At 43.7% G+C, this 11393-nt stretch overlaps 1 protein-coding gene across 1 annotated transcript in view; it reads left to right on the forward strand.

Moving 5' to 3' along the window:
• LOC306791182 (retinoic acid receptor beta-like) overlaps positions 1-4616 on the forward strand; it is a gene marked incomplete at both ends in the record, with an annotated part of 59537 nt that extends 54921 nt beyond the window's left edge. Inside the window, 2 exons of the mRNA XM_079287819.1 lie at positions 2669-2827; positions 4291-4616. Of these exons, the coding sequence (XP_079143945.1) occupies positions 2669-2827; positions 4291-4616 (485 nt within the window). The remainder of the gene's footprint in view (positions 1-2668; positions 2828-4290) is intronic.
• Positions 4617-11393: the final 6777 nt, after the last annotated feature.

Raw genomic sequence — 11393 nt, forward strand, 5'->3', positions numbered from 1 at the left:
ACATCATATATTTCGCATAAATTGTGATTTAAAGATATAAACAGAGTTGATAGTGTAATCTTGGAGAACATCAAGTGGAATGAATAAATTGATCCGACTCCACATCCAAACCATGTTCGACCGCTTTCCATTTAACACAGTCAGCCTGCACTCATTCCTCCAGATAATTATTGAGTGCAGCCCAGTTTGTGATGAAAGTAAGCCAGAATCCACAGGAGTCTGAAACCAGGTCAACCACAGGTTGCCATCAGCGAGGAAGCACTATCCAGTCTGCCAAACATGGGTATGTGTGTGTGGGGGGGGGGAGTGAAGAGCGGTGACGTACAGGTATGTCACAACAGCGTCAGATAGCTGAGTGAGATGTTTGAACCGCCTTCCCAGAGGAAATAAGCCCACTCTGGTTTTCCACGGAGATACCTGAGGCATGACTAACTCCCTCATGTCAGGCTACACACACACACATTAACACACAAATCTCTGTCCTCTTCCCCCTCTCACACACACACACACACACACAAAGTTTTACTGTACATTATATGGCCAATATAACGATACATTTCGATATGAAAATGGCTTTCTTTGATCGTTTTTTTCTATATCAATGTGGAAAAACCAGCAGCCGACCTGCATTATGGCAACATTATAACCTCAGATGGACGACGCTTTATGTTCTGAAAACAATCTATGGAGAAGCCGTGCACTCCCCAGATAGCAATTAGACACAAGTTCATTACACGTACACTGCAATGACACCGAATGTAAAGAAAGCAGCTGTAAAGTCTGTCATGAAAACTACTTTCTACACATTGTAACCTCAGTTATTATAACCAGTGATATAATAATCAGTGGGTTATATACACCTAACACACAGTTCATTCAGATCAATCAGTATATAAATTATTATGGACCCTGATGTCCGCCACCTGTCCTGTAAAATGCATCAAATGAATCCCACATTTGGGTTGTTAGGTTCACTTGAAACGGTTATGCTAATTTATCAAGTACTTAAATCACAGAGGAGTATACAAAAAATAGGTTTTAGCATGTGTTGATGGATACTATTTATTTATTGAATTAGCAGAAAACATGCTATATCGTGATGTAAATGTGAAAAGACCTCAAGTTACACTGTTCCCACTGCCGTGCTCCTCTCTCCCCTCTACCTTTCATTGCTGTTGTTGCTCAGGCTCTTTCACTGCTGGGGTTTCATTCAACAATAGATATTTATATACTCAATCCCCAGAGCCTTGGCAAATATTACAGGCTCTTGCATAATCCATGGACAGTGCACACCTTTGACTGCATGCATTATCACACAGCAGCAGCTGAGCTCATGTGCACACACTGCCCCCTCGTGGCTGCATGGTGTAGTGCGTGTTCCTCAATGTGTCACTGACCATTCGCATGTCGAACGATCTGTCTGTCTCTTGTCACTTTGAAAACTGGCAGAACATCAGTTTACTTTGTCTGAAGAAGGGTTGCAACCGACAATTATTTTCACCATTTATTTTACCTGCTGATATTCTTTTTGTTCTATCAATTAATCCTGTCGTCTGTTTATGAACAGTGAAATATCATTGGGCATAAACCAACACTGGTGAGCTGGTCTTGTGCAAAGAACTGAGACAATCTGGCAAACAGGTAGTGAACAGCTGGAGTTATAAGTACTGGGAGGTCTGATGAGCTGATGGAACACAGGTGAGGAACAAAACTGGCGGGAAACTAAACAATGGCAGGAAGTAAAGCAACCTAGCAAGCGTGGGCAAGTGAATACAAAATAAAACAGGAAGTGAACGATGTATCTCAGTCCATACAAGTCCCACACCTATTATCCTCAGCTGAGCTTGAGAATGCATTTCTACACAGAACGAGGTCTGTCGATTTTAATTTTAATTGCTTTAAGAAGGGATGTTGTCACAGCCAGTATGAACAATTCGAGTGACCAAAAACCATGGCGAAGTACATGTGAAAAGAAATGCTAACAACTGGTTTTGCACTGTGAAGTAGTGCAAAAGTTAGGCTATATGCCAATTCTAGCTCTGAAAAACTAATTAAGACACTAGTCCAGCATAAGCAATGCAAAAAGCAGCTAATTTCTTTCGCAAAATGCAAATCCTACACACAAATAATCCCATCATCACACAAACTGTGTGTGCACTTCAGCGGGATGTGTTCACAACATGCTGGGGTGCAAAGCCAACCCCACCTAACACACAAAACCAACAACATTTCATGTAAGCCTGCCGTAATACACCCATGAATACATCGTGACAGCACACAGCCAAGCTACTATTAGGGACAGACACTTCAGAACCACGGACAGCGAACAACGAGCGCCGCACTTCCAAAAAAAACCGTTATCAGAGCTTAACACTGCGACTGAAAAGAAAGGATTCAAATTCGTTTTCTGCTGTAGTTATCTTATTGTAACCATCTCTGCAGCAAATGAGTTGACACAAAGATATAAACTCTTCCTTCTTAATCAAACCCGGCTTCATGCTGTGATACATGTACTAGCCTCTAGCTTGTCTCCATCAGATAAAGCCAACACATGGATTTGTCACAGTTGAGCCTCAAGTCTGACTTGATTTGTGTGTTTGTGTGTGTGTGTGTGTGTGTGTGTGTGTGTGTGTGTGTGTGTGTGTGTGTGTGTTTGTTTGTGTGTCAGACCGTCAGGACCTGGAGGAGCCCTCAAAGGTGGACAAGCTCCAGGAACCGCTCCTGGAAGCTCTGAAGATCTACGTGAGGAAGCGTCGGCCCAGCAAACCGCACATGTTCCCCAAAACCCTGATGAAGATCACAGACCTGCGCAGCATCAGCGCTAAAGGTAGGAGGGATGTCAACTCAAAGTTATGGTGTGTATGTCTGCTGCCTTGACAACTCTTGCTATGGAGAAGAAGCCAGTCAGACAGACAGACAGTCAGACAGTCAGGCAGACAGTCAGACAGACAGACAGACAGACAGACAGACAGACAGACAGATCGATTTCGGTGTTTTCTAACACTGTTTTTGTACTGATGATTAAAACAGGAGAGTTTCAGTGCTCAAACTGTGAGTCACCTGGAATTTTCAAAGGAAAGAATGAATATGATACTTCTAGAAATAGGTGTCCCCGAAATAGCTGCTCCCAGAGAGTTGTTTCAGACGCTGCTAGACGAGTGCTTCAGTTGATGCACACTGAGGTTTCGTACAGCCGTGTTCTGCCACGAGAACAACAATTCTTGTATATTATCCTCCTTCTTCTGTTGTCGATCTCGAGGCAGCGAACATGTGTATCAAGCTGCAGTTCAGGTAATGGCCACTAGATGCTGGATCCAAGAAACTAAGTCAATGAAGTCAATATATAGGAAAATGCTCTAACGTCTATCTTGAAATACAAGATCGGTGCACTACTTCAAAAAGAAATTCAAGTCTCAGCTTCACTTCTTCTGATGTGTGTCTGGAATAAGATAACAAGTGTTGCATTAACAACGTACCGTGTGTAGGCTTACACTTCCTACCGAGGAGGTTAGCGACGAGCTGGTGAAGAACGTGAAACATCGAGCAGCTAAAGAGCCAGATACGTTTCTCAGGAGTTAGTGGAGACCAAGCCAGGAGAGAGATTATTGCACTGATATTCATCAGGTGAGCTGAAATGCGGCTACATGAATGCTAAAGGCCTCAGTGTGCGGGAACCAAACAAACTAGGTTGTGCGCCACGTCGCGGCAAACAACCCTGTAAAGTCATTTCATGCCAGATGAATTCAGTTGTGTTGTGGAGTTCTCGGTCCTCCTCAGCTGACGCAGCGTAAGAATGACAAGGAACAGGAAGAGTGAGCACGCTACTCGGCTTTTAACTTCTCAGCTGGCTGCCTGCAAGTCCCGATTGATTTCAACTTTCTGAAGCGAACTTCTAAAGCACATTGTGAACTGGCTCATAGCCTGAGTTCACTTTATGATCCTCAAAGGCCCTCGTGCCCTTGGCCCCTTGACTTTGGAACAATAATAAATCCCATCTTTTAAACTTGCCTTTGTGTAATCTAGCATAGGGCTATCTGGTTGCATTGCAAGCTTATGTTCTTGCTTCATGCTTTTACTGTTTGTCCTGGTTGTATTTGTCTCCTAATCCTTTGGGGTATCAATTCTTCTGGGTTTTACTCTTTTGTTTTATTTTCTCCTCATCTGGTGTCCTCTAAAGCAGGTGAACACTTCTTTTAAAGTGCACGACATAAAATAACTGAGAGAAAGTTGATCTAGAGGTCGCTGCAGTTTAACTTTTGTATTCTTCGACACGTTTTTTGCCCTCATCAGGAGCAGAGCGGGTCATCTCTCTGAAGATGGAGATCCCAGGTTCGATGCCGCCGCTTATCCAGGAGATGCTGGAGAACTCGGAGGGCCAAGACAGCAGCAGTGGCACGAGCAGCAGTCGTAGCAGTAGCGGCAGCAGCGGCACTAGCAGCGGCGGCAGCAGCGGCACTAGCAGCAGCAGCAGTAGCAGCAGCAGCACTTCGGCTGAGGCGGGGGGGGCCAGCCCCAGCAGTAAGGGCAGCCCCAACGAGGACGCCGCTGCCGCTGAGTCGCCGGAGTCGTTGGACACCGAGGGGGCTGCGGCCACGCCGCCCAGCGACGAGCCCTAGGAGGCTCTCTATGACATTCCTTGGCACAAAAAAGGAACAGCCAGGCAAGGCCCCGACCCCCTATAACACCCCCCCCCCCCCTTCTACCCCAACTCCTTTGCTTGGTATTACGCTATATCCTCACCCTATTTCTTCTTCTCCTGAAATTCCCTGCTTGAAAAAAAGAAAACGTCAACGCGGAGGCCTCAACAGGATCAGTGCTTTGTGTGTAATTCTGAATTCAGCTCTTGGCGTGGTGTCTCTGGGACAGGGGCTGTGACAGGAAGGGCGTGGCCCTCGCAAACCGCCAGAGATGATACTCCTCAGGTCTCCTGTGTAAATTCTTATCTGCATGACGGGAGTTTGATAAGTGGTTTTACTCCTCTCTCTCTCTCTCTCTCCCTCTCTCTCTCCCTCTCTCCCTCTCCCTCTCTCTCTCTCTCTCTCTCTCTCTCTCTCTCTCTCTCTCTCTCCCTCTCTCTCTCTCTCTCTCTCTACCTCTCTCTCTCTCCCTCCCTCCCTCTCTCTCTCCCTCTCTCTCTCCCTCTCTCTCTCTCCCCCTCTCTCTCTCTCCCCCTCTCTCTCTCTCTCCCTCTCTCTCTCTCTCTCTCTCTCTCTCTCTCTCTCCCTCTCTCTCTCTCCCTCTCTCTCTCTCTCCCCCTCTCTCTCTCTCTCCCTCTCTCTCTCTCTCTCTCTCTCTCTCTCTCTCCTCTCTCTCTCTCTCTCTCTCTCGCTCTCTCTCTCTCTCTCTCTCTGTCTCTCTCTCTCTCCCTCTCTCTCTCTCTCTCTCCCTCCTCGTCTCTTCTCATCTCTCGTATTGTCGGCATATGTACATTGTACATACCATTGTATGGTTCGATCTCTGTTTCTATGATGAATTTTGTGGTGCTTTTTTCATCGTCTTAAATATTATCTTTGAGGCGACACGTCAAGGGCGGGACTAAATTGCAAGTCCTTCAAAATAGTTATCTAGAATGTTATTGCATATAGACATTACGGAAGTCTAATATTTTATATTTGTTCCTATATTTAAAACGGTTTCTGTCTTTTATAACACTTCTCGGTTCATGTCTCCACATGGATGAGTGTACATCCACGCCGCCAGAATGCGAAGCTTCTCTCCATATCGACAGCCGCGTCTGTTCAACTGTTTCCTCGAAAGGAGGGAAGCACAACAGCAGAAGCCTTCGATACACACTCATCAGATTGACCGCGTCCGTCTTGAGTCTCCGTCTCGACATGAATCACAGAGACCCGACGAGCGAGATTAGATTTAGCACGAGCCAGTCTATGAAATCAACTCATCTGGTGGCTGTATCTCCTCACCAAATCGGTTTACCTCACTGTCAAAGCAAATAGGGAAAATGCGGTTGCTGATAGATGCCAGAGATTTCTTTTTTCTGCAGCAGGCTGTGATCACATAGGACGCTTTCTTTGTATCCATTTCCCTGTTGGCTTATACTTCAGCTGGACCTTGATTCAACTTAAACTGTGTCGCACTTTATGATCACCTGGTCAGTCGAGGGGTTTAACAAGTTTAACAAGCCAATGTTGTGCCACAGTTTGTTTCCCTTAAAGAAATCCTATTCCCTACGGCATCATCACGCTTCCCAAACCACAAGTCACTGAGTCTGATTCAGAACAAGTCTGGCTTCACATTAGTCTACTTATTTCTTCATCTAATTTCCACCAACATGATTTCATTGTTCAGTGGAAAAGATACAAGTAAAAAAAAAAAAAAAAAAGGTCTGGTTGGCAGGGAAACTAATTCATCAGAGAATGCAAATGTTAGCACAACTGAGATGAAAATAAGTCCTTGAAGGTCTTGTATCCACATTCTCTGCTTCCAGACGGGCACGTTGCCCTCCTGTTAGCAAGCAGAGCCAGCGCCCGCTTCCTCTTGCCTGGTGTGAAGGAAGTCTGTGTAGCGAGAGGCAAGAAAGGGAATACGCTGAAGTAGTGCATTGACTTGACGTAATGTCCTTCATACGCAACGATCTAACGTAAGCTGAGCACACGAGACTTAAGGGTTTGTTTTATTGCTTATTCATATTTTGTATCCAGTTTTATTACAACTTTGGTCTTTTGTGGTCGTCCCTTTTAGTCAGTTATGCCAACATTGTTCTTACAACAAGTTCTCTGAAATTATGTTGAAATAATTTGTTTAAATATGCAATGAGGCATCTTATATGTGCTCATTTGTATATATTTCCAGAGCAGAAATTGGATGAAGCCTGGTTCAAACTTCTCATCTCATTTTGTTGACACAACAGAGTCAAAGGATTTTACTGAGAGAATTTTGGACATCTCTTTTTATCACTCCATAAATCAGAAACTACTGTCAACAGCCACAACAAAATCCGTTTTTCCCATATGTTTAGGAATAAACATGTTATATAAATTAGGCTATGAATGATGTATGAACAAACCCCTCAGTAAAAGCATTTCAGAATATAGATAGGAAAGAAAACGGCGCTGCTTCGTTTTGTATTCAAGCGGTCAGTCTGATCACAGCCTTTGATTTGTCTCCTTTCTTTTTGAATTGCCTGACTGTCAACCTGATGAGTGTGTATCTCCCGCTGACAGCATGTACTACAAACCGCACTCTACAAACGCACATGGGCTCTGTTACGGCCTTATGAGCAGAGCTCCTCAACCCGCTTTTCTCTCCCTTTTCAGAAGTGTCTTGTTAGAACCGGCGGAACACGGGGGCAATGCAATCCTTAAAAACACACTGATGACCGGACCGCGTGGGTCGGGACGATTGTACACTTAATGTAGAAAGCACACAGTGGGGTGGGATCCACTGAACCCTCTCTGAACGTTCGCCTTGCTCTCTCAGACTTGACGGCGTAAGCTACATTTAATGATGCAAAACGAGATTCCTGAAGCTCTCGAGAAGCTTCTCTTTGGACGGTAGATCCGACTGATCTCATTGGCGGGGAAGCAGTGTCTCGCATCGGACGAGGTGGTCCTAGAAAGCTGCTTTTTCTCCACAGCTGAGGTCACATATGATACTGAACAATAAGAAATGAACTCCATGATATCCCTTTTATAAAGACCCAGATCCCTCACTACCCTGCTGGCTGAACAACGGCTCCAATCGCTCTGATGGCAACAGGGGACAAAACCAACTGGAGCACTAAAACACCTTTGAATCTTTGAAACGGAGGCGTAGCACTGAAAGTGAACGAAAGGAAGGCTGACAGCAGACCCTCCCTCGCAACCCAAATGGAGGTCAAAGTTCAGCTTTCAAGAAATTAAGCACAAAGAGAATATTGATACTAAACAACACTGCTTCCGTTTGCAAATGATGCCGGAAGTGCTGCCGGTCTGCAGATGACTTGGTCTCGGTTTGAACACAACATGAGCAACCAGTGAAGGTTTATAAGCAGTTATTTGTGCCAGGAGGAGTTTAAATTGTTTTATCTGAATTTGAAGTCATTTCAAAGTGTATATCAAGTTTTGAATATGATAAAAAAATTGAATTAGTGTTGACTTTGTAAACAGGTATGAACTCAGACTGGATTAAATCCAAGTTCAAACTATGATGCTTCAGCACAAACAACCTCAGAGATCAACCCCGTGGTGTTGAGCTGACGGCATGAGAATGATCGGGCATTCCTGCACGTTCGTTTTTTTATATTCTTCTCGCACAGTTTGTACTTTGTGTCATGTTTCACAGTTCTTTCTTAACCCCGTAAACAGCAGTTGACAGAACGACCTAAAGGTCTTCTTACTCACTTGTACTGGAGCTTTCAACCGTATCACATGATTATTATTATTAAGATTTTATTTGTACAGGGACAGTTCACATTAATCGACAGCACACATTAATAAAAACATGACTGTAAATGTGACAGTGTTAGCTAAAAAAGCTAATTTTCAACCGTTGTCCCTGGGCACGGTGTTAGAAGCCGCTAAAAACATTTAAACATTTAAAAACTGTTTAAAAAGACAACAACACAAAAACAAGCAAACAGAGCTGTGCAATACAATCCTGCAGACACAGGATCAAACATGACAGACAAGCAGGCAGGCAGACAGACAGATAGACAGACAGACAGACAGGCAGACAGGCAGACAGGCAGATCATGAGTTTGATTAGTTGTCATGGCAATATAGATGCTGAATATTCCACGATCGTGATCCAGAGCAGTTGCGGGACTTCTCACGTCCATGTCAGCTAAAATTAGCTTATTCGCGAGAGCCGGAGTCAATTAGCCTAGTTTAGCTTAGCACAAAGAGTACAGTGAGCTAAGCTAACTGTTTCCCCCTGTTTCCAACTTGCTCCCTTGTTCTAGAGCTTTTGGTCAGTCTTAATCAGATAAGCTGTGCAAAGAACCGTCACTTCATTTAAGAGTGTTTAACTTATGCTCTATATAGTTCTCTATTTCGTTCCTTCAATGGGAAGAAAGTGAACAAACCCAAAACACAATATAACGCATTTGAAAGAGATGAAATCAAGTTTGTGTTGCACTTGTCAGTGACGATCTGAAATTATTCAAATCTTTACATGTATCTAATTAACAGCTAACTATAGAATAAACTGATGACTGTCTATTTATTAGGTTTGTAGGAAATGAGGGGACTGATTTTGGGCATCGTGATGTTTAAATTTGAGCTGATTGTGAGCACTTTTAGGACTTCTCGTCCATATTCATGATATATTATTAAGTTTGATGACACTGAGCTCCTTAAATCCAGATCCAAATTCAAAACCTGGCACAAATATCTTCCCATTCATCTTCAACACAGTGACAGAATACTGACACTGCTGCAGAGACGAGATGAGTCGTTCAGCTCCTCGTATTTGATCCCAAATAGAAACGTTCGACCCCCCTTTAGGGCGGTGAAGGGTTCTGGGTCTCGGCAGCACATAATAACAACACATCTGCATTCCATCCCTGCTGAGAAATACATATAAGGGAAACCAGAGCTGTTTCAGTTTTTTCGTTTTAACGTGTGTTGAATGTGAATAATGTCATGGAGTCTGTCAGAAGAATGATATGCAGTGTTAAGGAATACTTACTTCTATCTCAATGTAACATAGGAAATGCTCTCCCTTGGTTCTCTCTCTGTCCTGCTCTCCTGGTGAGAGATGAAGGGAGGCATCTTGGTTTTATTTTATTTTTTCTGTTTTTATTTCTTAATTTTTTAAAGCTGGAAAACCTTCACAGCCGAAGAATGTCCACATCCACCCCTGAAGCGCCAAAGGACAGCCGCCAGGCGCCTGACCGCGCAGGGAGCGTTATCTGCTCCTTAAATTCACAATGCGGAATTTCTCTTGTTTGTTTCTGTTGAATGTTGTACCGACGTAACTGTAATACTCTACTATCTAGCTCACTGCAGAGATGTTATATAAATGGTGTGTGCTTTGCATTCCAATTGGCAGCTCTGTGGAAAAGACGCTCTGTTATGTGTCCTTGGGAACATCAACTCACATCCAAGTGTAAAAAAGAAAAGATGGAGGAGGAGGAGGAGGAAACACAACTTGGTTGGCGGATCTGAGCATCCAGGTCGGACTCTACACAACACACCAGTATATATAATTTGGGACAAGGAGTCACAGGAGCCCACGAACGGGAGAAATGGACGACCAAGTCACCTCAGCAGACGATATCGTCAGTATGTTCTGTTCCTCTTCCACGTCAAACAACAGAGCTGCTTGTGTTTCCCTCCTGGGCCACGGAGCCAATCAGCTGTCGTCAATCAATCAAACCCAATCAGTCGACAGCTGTTTCGTTAACAGGTCAACTAGTGAACTAGGGTTGGACCGATATGGGGTTTTAAGAAACTGAAAGACATTTTTTTTGGATTGAATCAGGTGTCGTCATTGGTCAAAAGGAAAAATTGATCTTCCGATACTCTTAAACAGTTTGACATCAGCCTGGGTGTTGAGTGCATGCAGGGTTTTCCCAAGAAAGGCTTTCAACAACACCCACACCACCTCCCTTCGCTGGGAATATCTCAAAGCTGCACTAATCAATATTTTTCTGTGAACAAGGACGAACTATTAACAAACTCTGCAGTCCTATGGAGTCTCTTTTTAGCCTCTTTTAGTGCTTTGGGTTAGTTTTAAAGCAGAGCAACCTAGTTTCCAACTGCAACCACCAGCTGTTTGCAATCTAAAAGCTCTGATACACCCACTGTACACTGTACCTGGTCAGAGCTAAACGACAAACAGACAGAGTTAGCAATACGCTAACTAGCATCAGAGCTAAAACAGAGAGTGACTTTTGCTTTACGTTTGTCAAAATGGCCAGAAACACGACTCAAAATGAATGCTTATGTTGCTTTGTGTGTGCTGGACGTGTAATATAGGCGACTGTATGCTAACACGTTTACCGTAAGGACCTTATGATGTGTCAATGTTGTGCTCACATGCTTGTTCTGCTGCATCCAAGTGGCCAAACAAAAAAGTTACCGCAGCCTTAAAGTGTGGCGACATTGTTCACATTTTGGCAATTATATACAGGAATAAAATGATAAATCAATCCAAAATTCAAAGTTGCTGCAAAATCTGAAATGTTATTGACGCTATGTTGGCAGAGCGGGAAAAGTGATAAAACTCCCCCGATATTCTGACTTGGAAAATGTTACTGCGTTATTAGAAGACGGTTAGCCTCCTTTGCTAACCTCGAAGACACAACATAGAAATCGAATTCGCAATTGTGACTCGTTAACACGTTAAACCTTAATTAACTGAATCGACTGAATTATAGTCAATATTGGGATTTTATTCCAATGTAACCGTCACTAATTTGTTAACACTTATGTAATTATTTTCACGGTCTG

Source organism: Melanostigma gelatinosum (assembly GCF_949748355.1).
Source record: "Melanostigma gelatinosum genome assembly, chromosome: 17".
NCBI classification, from domain to species: Eukaryota; Metazoa; Chordata; class Actinopteri; order Perciformes; family Zoarcidae; genus Melanostigma; species Melanostigma gelatinosum.